The 25678-nt window shown below is 47.8% G+C and overlaps 1 protein-coding gene across 2 annotated transcripts in view; it reads right to left on the bottom strand.

The window, feature by feature from the left end:
* Window positions 1–3822: 3822 nt before the first annotated feature.
* The window catches only part of Fbln7 (fibulin 7), a 36732-nt gene continuing 14876 nt past the window's right edge, over window positions 3823–25678 (bottom strand). The window contains exons 3-8 of one of the 2 annotated variants that reach the window (XM_052723773.1): window positions 23825–23995; window positions 11966–12091; window positions 9004–9144; window positions 7703–7840; window positions 5023–5161; window positions 3823–4735 (exon numbers count right to left, since the gene is read on the bottom strand). In XM_052723773.1, the coding sequence (XP_052579733.1) occupies window positions 4363–4735; window positions 5023–5161; window positions 7703–7840; window positions 9004–9144; window positions 11966–12091; window positions 23825–23995 (1088 nt within the window). In that variant the 3' untranslated portion in view covers window positions 3823–4362. The remainder of the gene's footprint in view (window positions 4736–5022; window positions 5162–7702; window positions 7841–9003; window positions 9145–11965; window positions 12092–23824; window positions 23996–25678) is intronic. The other variant, XM_052723774.1, reaches the window with a different exon arrangement.

Genomic DNA, 25678 nt, shown 5'->3' with positions numbered 1-25678 from the left:
ATCAAACAGACGCTCACAGTGGTCCTCCACAGGTGTGGCACGCACCACCCCTCACACAAACAAATAAATGAAAAATAATAAAAAAATTTTAGCAAAATGAAATGCAACAATTCTGATTGTAGCTTGAGCTAGAGCTGTAAAGAATATTTTAAGTGATTTGAAAAAGCAAACCAACTGTACAACACTCATGCTTGACAACAATAAACTTGAGGATAAAAACAAACAAAACACAAAAGAATTATTGTTACCAGCGGTACTGGTGATGTTTTTCTGGGAGATGTTTTCCAAGACGTAAAATTATTATAGTTGTGTTTTGAGACAGGGTCTCACTGTGTATCTCTGGCTGGCCTGGAACTGCAATAGGGTTCTAGGAACCGAACCCAGGTCCTCTGCAAAAGAAACAAGTGTTTCGGAAAAACAAAATAAAACAAAAAAAAAGATGCTGGGCGGTGGTGGCGCATGCCTTTAATCCCAGCACTCGAGAGGTAGAGGCAGGTGGATCTCTGTGAGTTCAAGGCCAGCCTGGTCTACAGAGCAAGTTCCAGGACAGGCTCCAAAGCTACGCAGAGAAACCCTGTTTCGAAAAACAAAACAAAACAAAACAAAAAAAAAAAGAGAAAAGAAAAGGAAAAAAAAAGAAAAAGAAACAAATGTTCCCAACTGCTGAACCATCTCTCCAGCCCCAAATAAAATAAATTTAAAAAGGAAGCAACAGATACTATGTGCCTTCCACTCAAGGTACCAGCCAATACTAATAAAGTATTCTTCATAATAAAGACAATCCAAATTTCATGAAATATCTGAACAGAACCACAGGTATATATGAAAGAGAGGGGACAGAGGATCACATTTACAGGTTCTATAGAAAAGCTCTCAGGAAAACCCAGAGTGTGAGAAATTCTACAAGAATAACTTATCCAAATCAGGCGGTGGTGGCACAGACCTTTAATCCCAGCACTTGGGAGGCAGAGGCAGGCAGACTCTGAGTCTGAGGCCAACCTGGGCTACAGAGTGAGTTCCAGGACAGCCAGGGATACATAGTCAGAATCTGTCCCTAAAATACCCCAAAACCAAAAGAAAGAAAGAAAGAAAGAAAGAGAGAGAGAGAGAGAGAGAGAGAGAGAGAGAGAGAGAGAGAGAGAGACAGACAGACAGACAGACAGACAGAGAGGGAGGGAGGGAGGGAAGGAGGGAGGGAGGAAGGGAGGGAGGAAAAGAATAAACAATTTAATATTCTACCCTCTAACAAACCTCCGTGTCATCTCATATATGCTGAAATGTGAGGATTCCCTGCTACATGTTAAAGTTGATCAATAAATTATACCACATGGACCTAATTCAAACAAAGAAAAAACCCAAGTCAACTGGAGAAATTTAAACAATGACTGAGGGGCTGAAGGTATTGAGGAATCATTGTTAAATTTCTGTTTTTTAATTATATTATTTACTTGTTTATTTATTTGCAATGAATATAGATGTGAGTGGACCCAGCACAGTGGAGGGGTCTCAGGACAACTTGTGAGAGTTGATTCTGTTCTTCCACCGTGTAGGTCCTGGGGATTGAAGAGAGCCTGTCAGTCTCAGTAGCGAACCCCTTTTCCTGCTGAGCCATCCTGTGAGCCCTGCTGTTAAACTTCTAGATAACGTTGAATGTGGATAATGTTGAGGTCATGCTTTAGAGAAATGTTTTAGAAACACAGGATGAAATACAGATGGAATGATATCACGTCTAGGGCTTCCTTCAAAGTCATCATGCGGAGGAAGAGGAGGAGGAGGTGATTGGCAGGCGTTGATGGTTGGAGCTAATGATGACACATGGGGTTCCTTATGCTATTCTAGTTTGTGCATTTTCAGTCCTTGGATCCGTTATTACCCAGAAAAATGTGTAAACTAATACACATTGACAGCTAGTCACACCGACTTAACACAGACTGCAGCCTTAAGAAGACCCAGCAGCAGATTTCTCAAAGTAACGAGAGAGCTTTGCTGTAGTTTGGATCCAGAATGGCTCCCCGAAATCCCATGTGTTTGGAAGTATCGGGGAGTGGCAGGGCCTAATGGGAGGGCAAGCTATTGAAGTGGATTATGAGACAAGGTCTTCTGCTGTCTTTACTCCCAGCCATGAGGTGAACAGCTCTGCCTCCTGCCATCATCATGGCCCCAAAACAAGAGAGCCAGTGGATCTGAGAGCAAGAATAAACCTTTTCTCTTCATGAGTGGATTGCCACAGCTACTTTGTTACAGTAACAGAAAGCTGACTGACACAGGAGAGAAGAGGAGGAAGGTCCTAAGTATAATCCACACGACGACGACAGAGTCTGAGGCAGGCAGGCACTAAGTGAGAGGCGCTTTGACGATGACACATCTCAGTGGAGAAAAGTACCACTTGCCATCACACTACCATCTAGAAACACAAGACTCTGGATAATGGTTTTTGTTTGTTTGTTTGTTTTTTGTTTTTTGAGACAGGGTTTCTCTGTGTAGCTTTGGAGCCTGTCCTGGAACTCACTTGGTAGCCCAGGCTGGCCTCGAACTCACAGAGATCCGCCTGGCTCTGCCTCCCGAGTGCTGGGATTAAAGGTGCGCCACCACCGCCCGGCTGGATAATGTTTTAATGAGTCACATAAGGACCTGGAAAAGCATCGTCAGGCCCTTGTCCTGTCATTAGAGGCCGCTGCTGAAGCCATGGGATAAGTCTCAGTCTTTGTCTCACAGAAGAGGCCAGGGACAAGCTCTCCTAGGAGCTTCATACTAGACTTACCACTAAGCTAGGGACACCTAGTTCAGCTTCCTAGCTGAACAAACACAAAGATTTGGGAAATGGGGGGCTGGGGTTCTTCCTTCTGTTTCTGCTTGACACAGGGTCTCGTGTGGTCCAGGCCTGTCTCATACTGACTATGTAGCACATGTCTCCCATGTGACCAACCCATACTGATGGAGATTGCACAACCAGAAGATGAACTCAGGGTCTCTTGCGTGCTAGACAGCAACTCTCCCAACTGAGCTCCCCTCTGCTCCTCTTCCTGTCTTGTTTTGTTTGAGACATAGTCCCACTATGTCATCCAGGCTGCCCTCAAACCCACGATCCGCCTGTCTTATCCTCTAGAAATATTTTTTTTTTTTTTTTTTTTTTTTTTTTGGTTTTTCGAGACAGGGTTTCTCTGTGTAGCTTTGCGCCTTTCCTGGAACTCACTTGGTAGTCCAGGCTGGCCTCGAACTCACAGAGATCCGCCTGGCTCTGCCTCCCGAGTGCTGGGATTAAAGGCGTGCGCCACCACCGCCCTGCAGAAATATTTTTTTTTAAATAAAATGTATATAAGGCAATATTACCAGTAGATCGATGTGTATTTGGACATTGAAAATCCTCTCAACCCATCTAGTTTTAAATTTTTAATTGGAATGGTTCCCCATCCCACCCACTTCTCAGTGCTGCACAGAGTTTTCTGGAAACTTCTCAGGGCTTCATTCATCTGGAAGGCATCACCTCTTGGTTCTTCTAGCAGCAGCAGAAGAAAGCCATGAAATGAAAGACAATTGGAGTGTTCTAAACATTCCGTGGCCAGATGCCGGTCTTACCAGTCTCCCATGTGACCAACCCATACTGATGGAGATTGCCAACTAACGGTGCAATCTTAAACATTGCCTCTCTTACTCTCTTGTTCCTCTATGTCCAAGCTGGGCAGGAAGAGAGCTATTCCCTCCTAGAAGGCGCTCTCCAGCTCAGGGAGAAGTCAGATGGGCAGACAGGAGCAGGCTCTATTTCCCCAGCCATAATACTGGGTCATGTTTTTGAGACATGTTTTCTGTAAAGTGAAAAAACTCTGGCAGAATCCATGATTTAATGTTGACTCCTTGATCTAGAAGGATCCACTTGGGGTTACCAGGCTCTCTCTCCTATTTGCCCCTGAGAAGAAGGCTCACAGGGGTATTAGACCATTAACAGAGTGAGAACATACTCAGTCAGAACAAGCTTGGCAACCTCAACACAGAACAGTTGGCCATTGTCTCAGACACGCACTACGAGCTCCTCCCCCACCTCAGCTCATTTCAAACTCACACAGTCATTCACACAGCATTCTGAGAGTCTGTTCTGTCTCCAAAGCGGGTAACTACAGTGGGGCTTAAAGCAGAGAAAAAAAAGAAGTGTGATGGTGGTACAGTGTTTGTTTTCTGGCTTCCCTGTGCCAGCCCGTGAGACAGAGCACAGTACATTGCTCTAACAGCCTGGGTGAACAGGCCAAGTAGATGGGAACATGACAGAGAGGAGAAATGACCATTGCAGCTCTTGCCTACAGTTGTGTCCTTGGGAAAGAGAAATCAGCCCAGATCTCAAATCTCAGTCCCCCGACTGCCATGGCATCCTTAGAAGTCATAGCGAGACACAAAGATGGTGACCTTGGATACATGGTTGGCCTGGAAGGAGCGTTCCAGGTATTCTGACATGTCAACATCTACCTCCAGAGTCTGAGGCCCCTCCAGGGTCTGTGTAAGGATGAGCTCCCCTGTCTGTCGGTCTGAGCGCTGCATTACGAAGTGGCCACGGCTGTTCCCACCCACAATTCCAAAGCGCAGGCTGTTGGGCCCAGGATGGCCAGGAACTGAGGCTGTGGCCATGCGGAAGAGTGTGATGGGTGTCTTCAGGTTGGAAGGTAGAGAGAGGTAATGGAAGGAGATGGTCTTCGGCAGGTGGCGACATGGCCTGCTATCCATGGGACAGGGGCTTCGCTCACACTGGCTGGAGCAGAGGTAAAATGGAGACAGTTAGGATTGGGAAAACTCAAGAGGGGCTACCCCATCTGCCCTCCTGCAGAGGCCACACTCCTGTGGACTCTAGTATCTCTTTTGAAGAACAAATTGTCTGTGCTTCATGTGAGTTGGTAATTATAGGGGAAATGGAAGCTCCAAGAAGCTTCTCTGTCTTTCATATTTCCTGTGTACGATGAAATTATCTGCCTCCACCCCCCCACCCCCCCGCCCCCATGAACTGCATGCCCAGCCGTGGGCAGCCCTGGATCTACTCACAAGGGAGATGTCTTCACGTAGCTTATGTTGCCGCTGCCCTCGGGGCACTCGGGGCTGACACACTGGAAACCTCCTCCAGTATTGATGCATGTGGTCCCTTGGGGGCACATGGACTGTGGACCCACACACTCATCAACATCTGTATTTCAGGAGACACAATGGAGGCTGTGAATCTTCCTGACTTTCCTGCATCATACAGCCACTTGAAACCCCAACAGGCAATGGGAATGGGAGACTCCACAAAGGGTAAATTTTCCAAATACCCAACACTTACTCTGTGTGTGTCGGGGGCAGCACACATTCATGTGAGTGTGCATGTGTGCGGAGACCAGAGGCTGACAATTTGGGAATTTTCCTCAATCACTTCTCCACATTATTTTTTGAACAGAGTCTCTCACTGAACTTAGAGCTCACTGGTTCCACTAGGCTGGCTGGCTTGTGAGTGCCAGGGATCCATCCCCTTACAGCAAGAACCTTATCAGACATTCTTTCAACATCTGGAATGAGGTCCTTCAAAAGTGCTCTAGGACTGTGGTGGTGAATCCCCCTCCCTGGGATGCTGTCTTCCTATCCTGGGCTGTGACAAGTGACAGGGGTTCCTGCCAACACCAAATGAGTGTTACCAGTCACCTGCCTCCTTCTCAGCCCCAGGCACTTTTGAGTCTCCTTATTACCCATGGTTGTCCTCACACTCAGACTCAACCCTTCAGGAATGTCTGCCTCCTTAACCACATCCCATACCGAAAGCAGACATCTGGACTCGGTCATTTTTTATAAGAGTTCTCTGTGCTCTCTACAAACATCCAGTGAATTTACCCAGCTGGAGGCTGTCCCTTCCCAAGCCCCATGTGGGCCCATATGAGTGCTGTGAGATGGATGATGGAGTGGATGGGTGGATGATAGATGAATGGATGGTGGATGAATGGGTGGGTGGATGAATGGGTGGGTGGATGAGCAGAAGTGTAGATGGGTAGATGTGAGAATGACTATCTGGACATCTCCTATTCTAGTTCCCAGCTGCCCACTCCTCTGCAACTTACACTGGAGTTCAACAAGATGTCACCAGAGAGCTACCTCTCTCTTTATATTCCAAGTCAGCTTGTGGCTTAGCTTCCTGCCCTTTCTCTTTGCCTTCTCCTCCGTAATTCAGAGCCATTTTCTGACACCCACTGGGTGCCCTTCAGTGTCCTTAGTCCATGGGGGAGTCAGGCCTGAACATCCTCCCAATGTGAGCCTGAAGCAGCTGCATTCTCCCCAGAGGTCCCCTGCCGCCCCAACTCCTAATCAAGATGAGCAAGAGGAGACTCTACTTTGCCTTCAGGCCTGAATTGTATACAGCAGTCCCAACTTATACATGGTTTGACTTACTTGTGGCCAACTGTAGTTTGAAAATATTAAATAAAAATTTTTAGAAACAAGCAGTTCATTAGCTTTTAATAAATTTTATTATAGTATATTATAGTTATTTATCTTGCTATTCGTTGCTGTTAATATTTGCTCTGCCTAATTTATAAATTAAACTTCACGATGCTAGGTATGTACTGTAGGACAGAAACATCATACACGTAGGGCTGACACTATTCTGAATTTGGGTATTGACCCATGGCTGGGAGGGGGCTACTGTATTCTGATTGTGCTAATACAGAGAACTGATGTGTATCTGTTTATTAACCTCTGTGTTTGTCTTCAGAGGAGGTATGGTAACAGGAGGCCTCCCATTGGTGTGCCCAGGCTCTGCTAGATTTGTCTGGTGTCCATGATGGTGCCTGCAGCTTTCAGCCTCTCCTTTCTACCCCCCACTCCCGCTTTACCTGCAGACATTCCTTGCTGATGAAGGTACTTATTTGCACCATGTCTGGAAACAGAGAAACCTCAGCCCTGTCGTCCAGAGGGTCACAATGGATGGGTGGCACTTAAGTAGAATCTGAACCAGGTGTTTGCATTTACAACCCACCCTCTAATCTTTTTCTCTGTCCCTGGGAGACTGACTGGCCTGGACCATCTGCCTAGACTTCCAGGCCTTCTGATTCCCAGGTCTTCTGGTGTGTAGTGGAGTTTGGCGAATGGAGGCCTGAGCGGCTGTGGTCTCTGTTTTCAGCCTGGGCTCAGTTCTGGTGGCGGATGAATACTTCCAGCCACAATGGTCATCAGGCTCTTATGAGCCCTGTTCCTCGCTCCTGCCTGTCATTGGTGGCTCTGTCTGTCTGTTGTCCTCAGCTAGCCACCACACATGGTCAGAGCTGTCGAGCCTGGCTATGCTGAGATACAGCACCTGTAGTCAGAGGACCCTAGTAGGTGGACACACAGGGCCGTGAAGCCTCCGAGGTCCCTTCAGGTTCCAATAAAGTGGACTCAGGCTGGCTTCTTGGCCTTTGGGTTCAGGTCTGGCTGAGGGCAGTGCTGAATAAGAGGAAGTGACCTTACCTAGAAATGTCACTCATATGAGGTCAGAAGAGGCTCGATGCTTAAACAGTTGATTTGTGTAGAACATATAGCCTGATCTTTGAGAGTTCTTTTTAATTTCTTCTCCAAGATTGAATGTGTGCCCAGATCATTGATTCTCTTAGCCTAATCACTCCTGAATGGGATGAGAGCAGGGGTCATAACAGCAGCAGGTGACCAGGTGTGGAGGGTGACCTCGAGCCTCGTGGTCACCCTCCTCTGCTGCCGTCTCACTCACCCTCACAGCTCTTCCCATCAGCCAGGATCCGGTATCCACTGGGGCAGGTACAGCGGTAGGAGCCAGGGGTGTTCTCACAGGCGTGCATACAGAGCCGGGGGCGTCCTTCCTGCCCGTAGATCTCACACTCATTCACATCTGGGGACAAAAGTGCCCTTGATTCCAGGAGGCTATGTGGCCTCCATCAAACGAGACTCTTTGGCAACTGTGACTAAATACGCGACAAACTATACCTGCAGAGGACCATCTGGGATGCTCCCCTTCCCCCCAAGGGCCAAGAGGGCTGGAGGGAGGAGTAGAAGGAGCTGATGTGGGGGACTTCCGGGGGGCTCCTCAGTCTAACCTGGGAAACGCTACAAAGCCTAGCAAGTCAAGTACCACAGTCGGGGAGGAGAACCAGATGCAGACATCCATCTTGGCTCTCCTCAACTTCAGCAATGGAGATGCGGAGTAAGGGAGCCCTGCAGCCTGTGTGGTGAGTGAGGCAGGCCTGTAACCCCAGTGTTTGGGAGGCTGAGGCACCGATCTCCGTCGGAGGCCAGCCTGGACTGTATAGTGAGACTCCGCTTTAGAAGCAGGTGGGGAGTCTTTTTATTTCCGATGCTGTGAAATGTGCATCAACTGGCCAGATCTCAGGGTGGAGCTGCTCTAGAGTCGGCTAAACTGAGAGGAGGTGGCTAGGGAACGAGTCTCAGAGTGTGCCCACATCCATGGCCCTGTCTGCCTTAAGTGCTCCCAGCAACTCCCTTGCCACGCTGCCAGGGGACAGGGAGGAGGTTGTGGTCCCAACTGGGCACAGTAGTTCCGGGCTATCACCCCCAGGCTGCTTTCCTCCTCCCCCGCTTCCCGCTGTGTTACAGAAGATGACCTTGAACTTCTGGTCCTCCTGCCTCCATTTCCCAAGGGTTGAGATTACAGGCCTGTCACTCCAAATTTAAGTGGTGATGAGATTGGACGAAGGGCCTTGTGCATGCTAGGCAAGCACTCTAGAGACTGAATGCACATCCCCAGCACTCCATCTGCTGTCTACACTGTCTCAGAGAAGGCCCCAGTGCACCCTACTGGAGCCCAGTAAGGGAGGAGAACCAAGAAGGGCGTGCTATCTCCAGAATCCCCCTTAAGTCTACCCTTTAATTTCATCCATCGTGGCAAATCGCTGGTATTTCTGAGATCACGCCCAGGAAGGCCCTCGCCCCACCCTGCACTCCGCCCCAGGGCTGCAGATAGGACCCTTGGTTCCCAGGCTCAGTTCCCCGCGTCTTCTCCCGCGATCCCCGCTCCCCCGCGGAGCCGGAGCCTACCCTGGCAGACGCTGTCGCCGCCGGCCATGCGGCTCAAGTGGAATCCCGCCTCGCAGCTGCAGTGCTGCTCCTGCTCCACCTGCGCGCAGCGCGGCGCGCGGCTGAAGGCGGGGTCGCCGGCCACGCCGCCCTCGGGGGCCGCTGCGGGAAGAAGACACGCTCAGCGCCCGACCACCCCCCCACCCCCCACCCCCCGGCACCTGCAGTGCGCCCCGGGGCTGGTGAGACCCTATCTCTCGTGCATACTGTACCGCCGGGAAGAAATGACAAGTGGTTGAACCTAAACCACTGAGAGGAAGGACCTGGACCCGTGAGGGAGCGATGTAACAGCTGGACATGTGCAATGTGAAGTTCGAGATTCATTTTGAGAAATTTGTTTGTTTGTTTGTTTCGAGACAGGGTTTCTCCGTGTAGTTTTGGTGACTGTCCTGGATCTCGCTTTGTAGACCAGGCTGGCCTCGAACTTACAGATATCTGCCTGGCTCTGCCTTTCGAGTGCCGGGATTAAAGGTGTGCGCCACCACCGCTGCCGGGCTCATTTTGAGAATCTTGTACAACGCCCACGATGCAGTGACTCCTAGAGTTTAAAATCTTGAGTTTCCACTTTTTCTGTTCAGTGTGTGTGTGTGTGTGTGTGTGTGTGTGTGTACACACAGCTTGTGGCTTCTTTCATATGTTCAAGGGTAGTTTTGTTAATACAGTTTTTGCATCTTTCCAAGAACAGAAATTAGTTTTCTAACCACAATAAAAATAAGGTAAACGGGATAAAAACAAAACAAGCAAAACCAGGGTCTCACTATGTAGCCCAGGCTGGCCTGGAACTCACTGTGTAGACCAAGCTGGCCTTTAACTCTTGCCTCGGCCTCCTGATTAAAGGATTTTTAAAAAGATTTTATTTTATGTTTAAGTGCCTGCGTGTATACATGTACAACATGTAGTGCCTGATGCCCGTGGAGGCCAGAAGATGGTTTCTTCATCTCCCTGGAACTGGAGAGTTAAAGATGACTGTGAGGCACCATGTGGGTGCCGGGAACCCCTGACCTCTGCAAGAGCAGTGCCTGCTCTTAACCTCTGACCATCTCTCCAACTCTGGTAAATGGATTATTAAAAAACAATTCTTGGCCAGGCAGTGGTGGTGCATGCCTTTAATCCCAGCCCTCAGGAGGCAGAGCCAGGCGGATCTCTGTGAGTTCAAGGCCAGTCTGGTCTACAGAGTGAGTTCCAGGAAAGGCCCAAAGCTACACAGAGAAACCCTGTCTCTAAAAACAAAACAAACAAACAAAAAACCCCAAAAACAAAACAAACAAACAAAAAAACAAATTCTTGTAGTTACTCTCAAGACTTAGGCAGCATCACCTGAGACCAGTTCAAGGGCAGCCTGGGTAGCAGAGTCAGACTCAGTCTCAAAATAATATTAGGGACTGGAGAGATGGCTCAGTGGTTAAGAGCCAGAACCAGCGCTCCAGAAGACTAGAGTCTGATTCTCAGCACCAACATGGGGAGGCTCACAACTGCCTGGAACTCCACTTCCAGGGGACTGAAGCCCTTTTCTGGCTTCCACTAGTACTGCATTCAAGTGTACGCATCCACACAAACAAATGCACACACACCCACAACTTAAAAATCAGAAATTAGAAAAATACTGGGGAGAGGCTTACAGGGTACTGGGAAAGAGGCATAGTCCAGGAAGGTTCTAGGTAAGTCTGTTGGGTCATTTCTTAGTGTGGACCTGCTCACTTCTTACTCTCCATTCCTGGAGAAGACTCCAGTCTTGGAGACACTTCATAAAATGAGGAATGATGACCCGAAGGTCCTACAGCAGAAGGACCCCCTAACAAGGCGCATTTAGTGGCTAGTACGGTATCACCAAGGCGAAAAGAAATTTTTTCTGCTCTTCTTTATAAACAGTCAGTGAGCTTCCAAGAAAGCCCCGCCTCCCACTGTTTCAACAGACGGTGACTCCAGACATAAGAGCTACAGGGGACCTCTTCACTATGAGAAAGGATCTGTCAGGCTAGTCCCACTGACTTGTCGAGGCAGTCAGCAGCAACCTTATAGGTGCACTATTTAACCCTGACTTGGAGCTGGCTGCTCTAGAGGGCATGAAGTTGTTGTTTTATTTTATTTGAGGCAGGGTCTCCTGTATTCCAGGCTGGACTTAGACTCTGCTATGAAGCCAAGGATAGCCTCAGATATCAGGTCCTCCTGCTTCTTCTTCACTGGTGCTGGGATCACAGATGCCCACCACCATGCCCAGCTTCATGTGATGCTAGGGATCAAATGCATGGCTTCCTGCCTGGGAGGCAAGCATTCTACAAGGTGAGCTACATCTCCAGCCCCAAGAGTTTGTCAGCTCTTATTCTCTGGACCTTACACTATCCACCAAAATGCCCTTTCCCCCACGGGATGTGTCTATGAAGAAATAACGACAAGCTAGGCCTGTCGGGAAAGGAAAAGGGCATCTTTCAGTTACACCTCTCAGTTGCAGAATGGTGTGAAACCCCTCACCCATCCTTCATAGATTGCTTATCATGAGGTTTTCTTGCTGTGTGCTGGGACTCAAATGTCTGGTTATTCATATCTTAAAATACATTGGGCTGCTGACCTTGCAGGGTGTGATAGAATCATCGGAAGGAAAAGCGATTCTGCTAGCGGGCGAAACACTAAGCAGGTAAACGTGCTCTGTGTAGCAGGCCATGTCTCTGATCTGCATGCTGTTAAGTTGGAGCCTGTCTCTCCAAAAGAAGGATCAAAACTCTGGTTATAAAAAAAGAGCAGAGCCCATCTACAGGAGCGCCTTAGGGTACCAGCAGGGTCAGCCAGTGGATGGGAACCACAGAGGAAAAGCTTGAGTCTACGAGAGGCACAGAGTTCCTAACACATCTGCCTTTGGTGACCACGACCAGCATCCTTGCCAGGCCCCAGGGGAGCATCCTCACCAAGTCCCACAGGGGCTACATACCAGCCTGGGTCTGATGCTGACAGCGGTTCCCAGTTTTTCCTGGAGGACAGATGCATCTGTACTGGTTGACTCCTTCCACACACGTCCCACCGTTGTGACAAGGCTGGCTGGAGCATGCCCTGATGTCTAGGGAAGGATGTCAACACATGGTTATGTGGACTCTAGTGCTCAGTCGAGCAAACGCTAACAGTAGTGGGTTTTCCCTCACACGGCAGGACCACTCCAGCTTCCCGTCTGGCTTGGTTTTGGTTTGTTTTTGAGACAAGGTCTCATTATGAAGCTCAGGTTAGCATGCTTGTTTGTGATCCTCCTGCCTCAGCCTCCTGGGAACAGACATGTTCCACTACACCATCACCACCCCAGCTTTCTACCTTGCCCTGGCACTCTCGACCTGTGGGAGCTGCAAGGGAACCTATGAGCGGAGATGAGGCCATTGCTTCTTGAGTACCTGCCTCCCACCGTGCCCACACGGGGCTCTATGTGCAGGAACTGGCAGAACACCACCCATGCTCCGTGAAGGAACCTGATGCTGTAATTTACGAGGGGGCAGTGGACACAGCTGTAGCCAGGTGTTGGCCTCTGCCTGTGAGTGAGGCCCTTCAACTCTGTGAGCGAGGCCCTTCAACTCTGCTCCAAGGTAGATCCTAGGCTGGCTTGAACTCCCTCTCTGTGTAGTCAAGGATGAAACTGAACTTAGGATCTTCCTGCTTCCACCTCCTGGGTGCTAAGATTAACAGCTGTGTATCACTATGCCCAGTTTTATTGGATGCTGGGGTGGACCCCAGGGCCTCAGACATGCTAACCTTATTGTACTAACTGAGCCACATCTCCATCCCTGGGTCATCCTTCAAACAGGAGTTCAATTCCAAGAAATTAAAGAGGGAGAGAGGATGGCCCACTGGAATATCCAGAGATGGGGGAAGTTAACTCAGCTCCCCTGAGCTCCACCAATTGGGGGCTATTGACGGTTCCAGGGTTGATGAAGGGAGTAGTTCTGGGGTTGCATACTCTGTTGTTCCATGGAGAGGAGAGAAGAGAGAGAGAAAGGAAGAGAACTTTTAAAGTTCAGTAGGTTTTTTTTTTCTCTGAGTTAGTTAGCTCAGCAGTTGAGTACCTACCTGGCATGCATGAGGCCCTAGGTTCAAATCCCCAGTACTGCCCCCACAAAGAAACTTGAGTTCCAGCTTTTCTCTGCTAGGCTTATGGGTGTTTGTTGTTTGTTAGTTTTTTTCTCATTTGTCAATTTTTTTATCCTTCCCTTGTCTACAACAAATACTTATAAAATGTCTTACTTTGGAAAAGATGACTTTGTAGAACCTTCTCTGTTACAAATGTCCCAGGCCTGTTAAAGCACATACATACACAAGCCATCCAAGAGGAGCTTTGTCAGCTTGCTGGCTTCCCTACGGTGCAGAACAGTGCTTGCTCTTAACCTCTGAGCATCTCTCAGAGGAGGGAAACCTGAGAACGTCCCCTTTCAGGCCTAGAAGTGACCTTTCTTTCTGTGTGTCTTCCAAGAGGAAGAAGCAGGGACTTTGCATCTAGTGAGAACCATAGCCTCATTCTGGGTCATTTGGAAGAGACCTTGGCTTCCTTTATTAAGACTCAGACTGTCCCAACAGTTTGTCCACAAAGAAGGCCCTATATCCATTTCTCTGTAACCTCAGGCCGGTGACATGCTTCCCCGGTCAGCCTGTTTTCAGATGATCAACTTCCGGGAATGTGCCTGAGACCATACTACACACAAATGACAGTGCCCCCCCCCCCCCCACAGCCCCATCAGTGTTCCAAGGTCTCTCAAGATCCAAACCTATCTTTGCTTACTGCCCCCCTCTGAAAGCGGGCAGATCAATAAATCATGAAGGTATGGGAAGGAAGCCAGAAAGTGTGAGTGCTTCTATCCCTCAGTTTGGTCTCAGCACACCCACACCATTGTCTGTCCTCAGGGAGACCCCAGTGGAAGACAAGCCAAGCTTGCACCTGAACCCCTCAGAGGGGGCTAGGTTGACATCAGCTGGATAGAGATGTGAACAGGTGTCTCAGTGGATTCATTTCATTACTGGCTCCAGACAGACGTTCTGCATTTCTTATCTTGATGAGCAGTCAGAGGTATCCAATGGCCTGATGCCCAGGCTGGCAAATGCCTTGTCCCAATTGAAGGATAGCTGTCATCACATTCAAGTGTGTCCCAGGCTGTGGCCTTCAGCTATGATTTTAGAACTGTGAAGAGGGCAATGGCAATGGTGGTAAGAAAAAGGCTGGCAAGCCATGGCATGGGCACGATCATGTTTCCCTCTCCTGTTTCATGAATACTTATTCTTCTATAAAAGTGAACTGTCATATGTATACTTTTTTCTCTTTTAAAAAGTATTTATGTATAGGGTCTCAAGTAGCAGAGATTGGCCTTGAATGTGATATGTAGCTGAGGATGACCTTGGTCTTTGGTTTCCCGTCTCCACATCTTGAGTTCTAGGATTACAGGCATGACCCACCATGCCTGATCTGTGTAGTGCCGGGCATTAAACCCAGGGCCTCATCCCCACTAGGCAAGCACGCTACCATGTGAGCTGCACCCTCATCCCCCTCCCTCTTTTTTTCTTTTTCTTTCTTTGTTCCCGGGTTCTGCATTTTGTTTCAAATTTCCCATTGTTCCAGTGACTTTATTTCTAAGGTTTTCTCATTTTTTAGTTTTTCTTTTACATTGGGTTGTTTTTTGTGTGGGGGGCACACGAACGTCATGAGTGGAGAGGTTAGAGATTAACTCTCCAGAGTCCGTTCTTTTCATCTACCTTGTGAGTTCCAGGGCTTGAACTCAGACCATCAGGCTTGGGGGCGAGAGCCTCTCCCTACTGGCTATCTCTCTCGCCTAGATGTTGTTCTTGTAGTCTCTCTATTTTAAAAACTTCTAGAGACATGTTTTGAAATATTGGCTTGTAATTTCCTTCTGCTTTATGGGTATATGGGTATGTCTTTCTGACAATTCTTTGTTGTCCATCCTCTGTTTTGTTTTGTTTTTTAATTTTTATTTTTGTGTACCAGCTTGCATGGGATTTGACAGGAGTATGTCCCATGTTGTCACCACTACCCCCCCACCCCTGCCACTTACATGAGGTACATTTCCCTGTGTACCTTTAGCCTCTAAAATTTCCTTTCCTGTTATTTTTCCATTGTGACCAAAAGCAGAACCTCCTACTTCACCAATGTCTTGATGGCATTAAAATTGTTTTTAGATTTAGTTTATTGTCTTATGTGTTGGAGTGCTTCTCTGCATGTATATGTGCAGCCCATGCATGCAGTTCCTGTGGAGGCCAGAAGAGGGCAAAAGATCCCCAGGTACTGAAGCTACATAGGACTGTGAGCTGCCATGTACATTCTGGGAATCAAACCCAAGTCCTCCGTAAGAGCAACAAGTGCTTTTAACTGCTGAGTCGACTCTGAAACCCTCTTGATGGCATTTTTATGTAAACAACCATATCTTATTTGAACTTGTGTTCTTTGTGTTCAACTCTGGTTGTCCCTGACATTTTGGCAAGAACCTTTTAGGGACTCTTGCTCAGACTCTCCCTGGAACTAAGGTTTCCTATTGAAGAGTCCTGCCTGGGGGTGTTGCCTAGTTGGCAGACTGCTTGTCTGGCATGTATCAAGAGCTAGGCTTGGTCCTCAGCATAAAATTGGGTATGATTACCTACACCTGTAATCAGATGCATAGTATTGAAGAGAGTCAACAAAATGGGCAATTTTATATCCAATCAAGCTGACCTCTAACAAATTGTCTCAAAAGTGTGTGAGCTCAGAGAACTGACCCTGAATTTTTCTTGAAGAATCAACCAATAAATCTCAAAAGGAGGACCCGAGCAACACTTTGCAAGATGTAAGAGACAGGACAACCAGTTAGAAATAATGGAGCTGATTTGGGGTCTGCTGTGGGACGTCTTTCTGTATGCTGTGAATATGTGTTGCTCTGACTGGTTGATAAATAAAATGCTGATTGGCTAGTAGTCAGATAGGAAATATGGCGGGACAAACAAACAAGGAGAATGCTGGGAAGAGGAAGGCCTGAGCCAGGAGTCACCGGCCAGATGTCAAGGCAGAACTGAGAAAAGGTACCAAGCCACATGGCCAAACATAGATAAGAATTATGGATTAATTTAAGTGTAAGAGCTAGTCAGTATTAAGCCTGAGCTAATGGCCAAGTGGTTATAATATAAGATTCTGAATGATTATTTTGTAAGTGGGCCGTGGGACTGCAGGGGCCTGGTGGGACCAGAGAAACTTCCAACTACAGGGGTCCAGTTCAAACAAAGAGCTAAAAATACATATGACAATAGGGAAAATTTTATTTTAGTTAGATGTTTTATGACACTAAGGAGTTTGCTTTGTGAAAATTATTGGAGTTTTGGTTTATAAGATCTTTTTTCTATATTTTTATGTGTTGGATTTTTTTCTTTTTTAAAAAAAGTTTATTTTTATTTTATGTCTATGAATGTTTTGCCTGCATATATGTGTGAGCACCACATGTGTGCAGTGCTGGATTCCCTGAAACTGGAATTATAGATGGTTATGAGGAGACCTGTGGGTGCTGGGAACTGAACCCAGATCCTCCGCAGGAGCAGCTAGTGCTCTGAACCTCTGAGCCACCTCTCCCTCACTGAATCTTTTCTTTTCTTTTCTCCCCCCTTCCTTCCTTCCTTCTTTCCTTCCTTCCTTCCTTCCTTCTTTCCTTCCTTCCTTCCTTCCTTCCTTCCTTCTTTCCTTCCTTCCTTCCTTCCTTCCTTCCTTCCTTCCTTCCTTCCTTCCTTTCTTTTGAGACAAGGTCTCTTCACTATGCAGCTCTGAGTGTCCTTGGAACTCACTCTGTAGCCCAGGCTGGCCTCGAACTCACAGAGATCTGCCTGTCTCTGCCTCCTGAGTGCTAGGATTAAAGGCGTGCGCCACCACCACCCGGTTTGCCCACTGCATCTTTAATGGTGTCGTTAAGTATAATTTCCTTCTATGCCAAGTACGGTTCATCACCCTCAGTGGCCTGCAGAGTGGGGACCGGCCAGTTATTAGAGTGTCGCCAAGTGTTTCACTGCACTGACATAATTTTGTGTCTTGAAGTGAATGACTGTAATTAAGATTATTGTCCCCCATGGTTACAACACACAGTGACAGAACTGCTGATGTGGAAATTGAACTGGGCATACTCGGCAGCTGCTGGTCACCACATTGCTGAGCTCCAGCCAGATGGAACTGTCTTGGCAGGAGAGGAGGTGTTCTGAAGACATTTGGAATCACCACTCCTACCCACGGGCTCTCACGGTACTGAGACAAAGGACATCACGAATTGGAATTTTTTCAGGAATCTCATCCGGTGGGGAAGGAAAAGGCTAAGCTTGGTGCCAGCCAGAGGAGGAACTTGTCTCCCAGGAGGAGGTTGCATATAGTTCTTTGTTGTTCGTATGTGTGTGTGTGTGTGTGTGTGTGTGTGTGTGTGTGTGTGTGTTATACATATATATGTTAATGTGCATGCACAGGGGCAGGGGTGGTTGTTGCGTGCCAGAATGGGGACCGGGGTCAACATTGAGTGTCTTTCTCTACTGCTGTCCATGTTTATTTTATTTCATGTGAATGTATATTTTGTCTGCATGTATGTCTGTGCATCTTGTGTGTGTCTGTTGCCCACAGAAGCCAGAAGAGAGCATTGGATCCTCTGGAACTGGAGTTATATAGACAGTTGTGAGCCACCATGTTGGTGCTGGGAATTGAACCCAGGTCCTCTGGAAGAGCAGCAAGTGCTCTTAACCACTGAGCCATCTTTCCAGTCCCTCTATCTTAGCTTTTGAGAACTCGGAGCTCATCAGTTCAGCTAGACTAGCTGGCGAGCAGGCTCTGGTGACCTGCCTGTCTCTCTGCCCCCAGCGCCAGGGTTACAGGCACACATCATCACACCCTGATTTTATGTGGGTGCTGGGCACCCCAGCCCAGGCCTTTATGTTTGTTTTTCACTACTACTAGTCTGCTTAATCTGCCTATCAAGGATGGGTAGCCAAGTGTAGTTAAGGCTGCCAGGGCCGAGGCTCTGATCCTAACAGCTCCAGCAACACGAAGTCTCATCCACGTAATCCAGATCGTCACAGCTCCCTGAGAAGATCCAACAGCAGCTGTCTGGCACTGCTGTGGGGCTCTGGCTGAAGACAGCATCCATGAGCGCCAGTACAGACACAGCATGCCAACCTGGGGGATGAGCCTGGCAGCTTGTTGATCCGGTTGGTTGTAACACACAAATATTTTATTCCCTCAGTACAGAGTAAACATCCAGGCCCAGTTTACACTTAGTGAGATGAAAAATATCCAAGGTCCTATTTTTTTTTAAAAACATTAAATGTAATCACTTTATTCTAACCAACTCAGAAATCAAGCATCACACAGCTAGTTTCAGGCAGCCACTGAAACCCTGGCTCAGCCCCGACTCTGTCTGTCTTGGCGAACTTCTACATGGTTAGAATGGCCACTCTGAAGCCATGGAACCTCACATAGGCTTCCACACTCTCACTATCAATTACTTTGCTTATTTATTCATTTATTTACTTAATGGCTCTAGCTACTTCAATAACAAGAAATTTTAATTCACTTATCCACTATGTGCATATGTATATATATATAGAGAGAGCTGAAACCAGAGAATAAAAGTTCAGTAGTGTCTTTATGGCTTATGTGTCTTTGCCTCCATTCTGTGTGTCTTTCTTCATCTTCCAATATTTTGGGGGGAAACTGAAAATATTTATTTATGCTATGTGTCCGTGTGTGCCTGAGTGTGTGTTCGTGTACCACGTGTGTGTAGTGCCCACAGAAGCCAGAAAAGGGTGTCAGATGGCCTAGAACTGTCCACTTTATTTTGAGAACTTGGACCCCTCCAATTCAACTAGACTGGCTGGCCAGTGGGCTCTGGTGAGCCCCCTGTCCCTTCTCTCCCCGGTGCTGGGGTTACTGGCACACAGCTCTGCACAGGGCTTTTATGTGGATGCCGGGGACCCAAACTCAGGAACTGGAGGGTGCTGAGAACTGAATCCAGTTCTCTGCAAGAACAGTAAGTAAGAGCTCTTAACTGCTGGGCTTTCTCTCCAGCCTCCTAGAAAAAAATTAACATTTATTTAGTGTGTGTATGTGTGTGTGTGTGTGTGTGTGTGTGTGTGTGTGTGTGTGTGTAAGAATGTGTGTGTGAGCCGGGCGGTGGTGGCGCACGCCTTTAATCCCAGCACTCGGGAGGCAGAGCCAGGCGGATCTCTGTGAGTTCGAGGCCAGCCTGGTCTCCAAAGCGAGTTCCAGGAAAGGCGCAAAGCTACACAGAGAAACCCTGTCTCGAAAAACCAAAAAAAAAAAAAAAAAAAAGAATGTGTGTGTGTGTGCATGTATAATATGTGTGTATATGTATGTATGTGTGTACACATGTATATGTGTGTTTGTTTGTGTGTATGTATATGTATATAAGTGTGTGTATGTGTGTGGGGGGGACATGCATGCCACAGTATGCTTGTGGAAGTCAGAGGACAGCTTTTTTAGGAGTTGGCTCTCTCCTCCTACTATGTAGGTTCCAGGGATTGAACCAGTCAAGGTCACCAGTCAAGACAATACACAGGCCGGGCGGTGGTGGCACATGCCTTTAATCCCAGCACTTGGGAGGCAGAGCCAGGCGGATCTCTTTGAGTTTGAGGCCAGCCTGGTCTACAGAGTGAGATCCAGGACAGGCACCAAAACTACACAGAGAAACCCTGTCTCAAAGAACCAAAAAAAAAAATTTTAAAAAGATGATACACAGACACTCAGTCCAGGGACAAGGTGGGAAAAGAAGACCATGTCAGTGCTGTCATTGTGGCCAGGGGTGGACTACAAACAGATGTCCATGACAGAGCAAGAGACAGACAAATGTGGGGTACACACTACAGAACATAGGCAGGCAGATCAGGCCACAAGTGGCCAAGTGAATGGGCCCTGAAGGTGCTGAGTGGACATGGAAAGACCCCACCAAGGGTCTGCAGCTCAGCCTGGAAGTTAAAACTACAGATGCCCAAAGCAATGAAAAGCTTGTGTTCACACCTAGGATGGCATTTTTATCATTCATGAGGTATTTAATTGGACAGAATTCCTTCAGAGTCAGGGTGAACAGCAGGCTCTGGCATTTGCCCAGGTGTGTTTACATAGCTCATGATTTATCATCTCAGTGGTTCCCAGTGAGGTCTGAGAGCTGGAACCTGTAATCAACCTTTGAGCCACCTCAGGAAACAGGAAAGGGCACCCTGGACCAGTGAGTGCTGCCATGTCCCAGCTCCTCCTGGTAATCCCCACTCATCTCCAAGGTTTTTAAGTATTCAGGGCTATCAATTGTAGCAGAATGGTGGAGCTCTTGTCTACCATGCATGAGGCCCTTGGTTAAATTCCTAGTACTCAATGAGGATTTGAGACCAGACTGGGCAACATAAAGAGGCCCTATCTCAAATGAATACCACCCCCAAGTCCCCTGTCCACAGTGCTCTTGCATTGGTTTAAGATTTATGCTCCCATCCTGTATAATATTAGAGGGACCAGCCTTAATATTATACATCCCAGGGGCTCAGGAGAGAGAACTATGAACAGCGAGGACTATTTTCGGGAAATAGAATCTCAGCACACCGAGCTCTATAGAGACTGTAGTTCATTTACTTTAATTCTCTGGAATAACATCCTATTTACACAGCTTCAGTTCTGTTCTCATGCCTAGCTCCTTTCTTGCCTGATTTCTCTCTATATTTATCTACTGCTCCCTCTAAGTTCTATATTAATTCTCTTGTTCTTACCCAGCCAGTACTTCTCAATCTGACTCTTCCTCATCTTCCATCTCATCCACATGTTCTCTCTGGTCAAAATCCTCCTTATCCCTCTCTGTTCTCCATCTCTCCATCCTCCCCAAGTCTCTCAGGAGTCCAGTTATAAACCCAAGCAGTAACAATCCCCTGGTCAAGCAAGGTCACCAGGCTTGAATTCTACAGGGTCATAAAGGTAGGTAAGGATTTTCCTCAGGCAGTGACCACCAGACTTCCAGGGTCAAACGGAGGGGTGATAAGAATCACATAGAGGGGCAGTAATTTTTAATTATCATTTGCAACCCAAAAGGGAAGTGACTGATGGGGAAATGAATTAACTAAAGGCTAAATTCAGATAATATCTAAGAAGAGGGATCTTATGTGCTCCACTATAGTCTTAAGTGTGATTGGTAGAAAATGCTAAGAATCTGTAAGTTGCTAGGTCAATGGGAGGAAATAAAACTGCCTTCTTCTTTCCTGTGGCTCCTATCTGTCCAAGCTATCTGCCATTTTTCTGCAGGGTCGGGGAAAGTGTGCTCAGTCGCTAGGCAACCTGTGTACAGCTAGATGCCTCTGGTGATAGTTAAAGGGAGATCTGGAACTAGAGGTAAGGTTTGGGAAAGGAGGAAGTTAAGCTTAACTGGCACATCCGCCAGGCCTTCTCAAACAGGTAGTCTGGATGCTTAAGTCTGTTCTTAGAGAGTACAGAGGTATCTCTGATAAGGAACTTTCCTCCATCTGGGGATGGACCTGGCTGGATGCTGCCAATGATGATAATTACAGGGAGGCTTGAACTGGGGTTCTGGCTGAGCATAGCTGTCAGCACAGAAAGTTATCTAAATATTCCTAGAAGTGGTTAGGTAAGGAGTTAGCAGTCTATATAGTTAGTAAGGCTGTAAGAAAGGAGGGTCCAAGCTAAGTTGTGTAAAGCTATTACTTAATGTCCACCTGACCTAGGCGGTGTCTCCTTGTGGAATTTACCTTAAATCAGGAGACTAGCATGTGGACTGTTATTATTGTTAGTCCTTGAAAATGGCTAAGGGAGATTCTGATTCCAGAGGGAGCCTTTCCTGAGGCTGTTCTCCAAGTGCCTTGAATGTGTATGTCCAGAGAGTGATCAGTCCACACTGTTAGCCCTTTTTAGGGAAAAATTAATTGGGAAAACTATGAAGGCACACATGATTTTCATAACAGAAGACAGCTGATATATAACAAGCCAAGTAACACCAAAAACTCCTTGGAATTTGGCTTCCTCTGAAGGAATTCCTTGATCCCTTCAGGTAGTGACTTTGCCATAACCAGCTTAGTTCTTATGATATATTTCTGCAGTCCGAAGCACTCCCGGGGCTGGAGAGATGGCTCAGTGGTTAAGAGCACTGGCTGCTCTTCCAGAGGACCTGAATTCAATTCCCAACAACCACATGGTGGCTTGAAACCATCTATAGTGGAATCTGATGCTCCCTTCTGGCATGAAGGTATACATGCAGAATACTCATACATAAAATATAAACAAATTAAAAAAAAAAGATTTATGCTCTCCTTAATCCTGTCTAAAATCATGGGCATCTTGCCTCAAAAGATGTTCCATGGATGCCTAAAAATGATTGATAGCCATGAATTTTTTTTAACTGTGGTCTATAGGCTTTTGAAAAGCCAATAAATTACGTGTGCCAGGCCTCACTTTTTCTATTGTCAAAACAGGTCTGTTCTCAAGTACAGCACAGAGAAAACTTTTCTTCCCATGCTGCTCTCAGGAAGGTCTCTCCTGGAGCTGTCCACACCAAGTCCCAGCTAGACCGAAAGGACAGCTGAGGGATTTCTTCCTCCCTAGACTATACCAGGAGCCTCACAGCCCCAGGGCAGCTCAACTGTACCTCTCTTCTAGTTCCTCCTCTTAGCCCTCTTAGACCCAGGCCATGACATTGATATGGATCTCAGACTCTGTAGCCCAGGCTAATCTCAGACTCCAGGCAGCCCACCTGCCTCAGCCTTTTAAGAGCTGGGATTAAATTTGGAGACACTTTACCCAACTAAGAGCCAATCTTTTTATTTTTCTTTGTTTTTTTTGAGACAGAGTTTCTCTGTGTAGCCCTGGCTGTCCTGGAACTAGCTCTGTAGACCAGGCTAGCCTCAGACTCAGAGATCTGCCTGCCTCTGTCTCCCAAGTGCTGGGATTAAAAGTGTGCAGCCAGGCAGTGGCAACCGGCTGTAAGCTTAGCATTTGGAAGATAGGAGGTAGAGGCAGGAAGACCAGGAGTTCAAGGCCAACCCCAGGTGTAAAGTGAGTTGTTTAAGGTCAGCCTGGGCTATATAAGACCCTATCTCAGACAAACAAACAAACATATTCAGCCACTGGAGTCCAGGACAGGGTGAGCTGTTGGGAAGTAGAGAATGGGTTTGTGTAAGTCCCTTACCCACCCTGCACCTCAGATTCTCTACAGGCAGACCAAGACTAAGCAAGCTCATGATGGAAACCACTCAGGCCTGACGTAGAGGTGAGGGAGCCGATAGGTTCACCGATTGTTTCTCGGCTGAGGAATTGGTTGAAGAACCATGGGGAGCAGGAGATGGCTGAGTGGGCCAAATGTTTGCCACTTAGGTGTGAAAACCTGACTTTGGATCTCCAGAACCTACCCAGAGACTTCGGAAGCAGCGCCTGGAACCCAGCGCTCTTGCCGTGAGATGAGAAGCAGAGACAAGGCAACCCCTGCAAGTTTGCTGACCAGTCAGCCCGGCATACACAGCGGCAAACAGTGAGACAGGGTGAGGACTGACACCTGAGGCTAGCCTTGACTACTGTGGCATGTATTCACCTGAACTTCTCTCTCTCTCTCTCTCTCTCTCTCTCTCTCTCTCTCTCTCTCTCTCTCATCATACACACACACACACACACACACACACACACACACACACACATACATACACACACACACACACACACATATACACACACACACTCACCAGAGAGATGGTCTCTGGGATGACCCTTTTTGACCAGCATACCCACGCTGTGTGCTGTGGACAGGGCAGACGGCCATACCTCTGCAATGGGGCTTTTCTCCAGTCCAGGTGCCATTAGCAAGACACACCACACTGCTGGGACCAACCAGCCGGAACCCAGGGTTGCAGGTAAAATGGACTTCATGGTCCACCAAGTACTTGCTTCCGAACTTCTTGCCATCGGGAGGGGCGTCCAGAGCAGGGCAGGAAACTGTAAGGCAAAGAGGAAGGATTAGGAGCCCTCCCCCTGGGCTGCAGCTGTGGAGGCATGGAGGTCACTCAGAAGAGCCCCCCACCCCTGCCCCGTTGAATGATTGTTGCAGACTGGGCGTGGAGCTGGACCTTCTAAACGCCACATCTCACAAAACCCTCCCTGTGTTCTTGAAGACGAGGAGGGGAACACACAGTTGGCCTAGTGAAAGCTGGGGAAACCGATACGCAGGGACCCTGAGGGTCACTCAGAGACCCTAAGGTCGTATGCACAGGGTCGTAGAGTGCAGTGCCCAGCACCAGATTGATGAGGCCAACACTTAACTGCCTCTGCTTCCTCTTGTCGCCAGCCTCCTGGATGTCCTAAGTCTCCCGAACAGCCTCAGCCTACCACCAGGCCAGCCCCTCCTTCCTGCTCTCCGGGTCTCTACTCAAATGTCACTACTCTCCAGAGGGATCCCTGGCTACCAAGCATCTCTGTCCCCAGGCCACTTTGCTTTCTTCTCAGCGTTTGTGAGGACTGCAGTGTGTCTTCACGCTTACTCTCCGTGTTCTCTGCCTGAGTGCAGGTCTGGCCTGCGTCCTTTCTGCTGCCCCCAGCCAAGTGCACGGCACACAGAGTATGTTCTACAAGTGAGCCTTGAGAGAAACATGCTTGATTGAACCTCTGAAGAAAGCCTTCCCCAGGAAATGTTACCTCACACAACTAAGAAGACCCAAAGACAACAGTCACAGAGTACCAATGATGTCAGGGATCCCACAGGCTCCATCTCCTGTCCCCTGGGCCCCTAGACCAGGAGAAACCCAGTGCTCACCTCTAGGCCTAGAAAGTATAAAAGATGTCACCAGGAAAACATGACCCAGTGTTAGAGCTCTCCCATTAGTGGAGGGAAACTGGGGTATCCCACTGTAACCCAGACAAGTGGGACTTACCCCAGAAGCCCTTCTTCTCACCCCAACTGGGTGAGTCCCTGGAGAATGTACTTTCAGGTATGAAAAGCCAGAGCCGGCTGGGCAGTGGTGGCACACACCTTTAATCCCAGCACTTGAGAGGCAGAGGCAGGTGGATCTCTGTGAGTTCGAGGCCAGCCTGGTCTACGGAGCAAGTTCCAGGACAGGCTCCAAAGCTACACGGAGAAACCCTGTCTCAAAAGACTAAAAAAGAAAAGAAAAGAAAAAAAGAAAAGCCAGAGCCATGCTGGTTCATGGAAAATAGCAAATACTGTGAGTGCAGCCTTCTGGGCAGGTCGGGGCGGAAGGTGAGCCTGGGAGGAGGGCATGTGTGAGAAGTATCTGGGCCTTCCAGGCTGTGAACTTAAAAACCAGTTTGGAAAATAGACTGTTACACTAAAAATAAAAACAGGAACAAAAGCAAAATCAGAGTCCACTGTGCTCTCTGGGGAGGGCAGGGAGAAGTGAAAGGCACCTAGATTTACAAAGTGATGATTTTGACCATTCTGTGGGATCATAGGTTGCTACCTATGTAGCTATTAAGCCTAGAATAAAAGGTATAAGAGGAAATGGGCCGGGTGTGGTGATTAAACCATAGCTTTTGGGAGGCAGAGGTGAGAGGATTTTGGGTTCCAGGGCAGACTCTGTCATTTAAAAAAAAAAAAAAAAAGGCCTGGAGATGCAAATCATAATCCCAGCACTCGGGAGGCAGAGGCCGACGGATCAGGAGTTC

This window comes from Peromyscus californicus, unplaced genomic scaffold (genome assembly GCF_007827085.1).
Source record: "Peromyscus californicus insignis strain IS unplaced genomic scaffold, ASM782708v3 Scaffold_7__1_contigs__length_154581171, whole genome shotgun sequence".
Lineage (NCBI taxonomy): Eukaryota > Metazoa > Chordata > Mammalia > Rodentia > Cricetidae > Peromyscus > Peromyscus californicus.
This window is presented reverse-complemented; position numbering and strand designations above follow the sequence as displayed.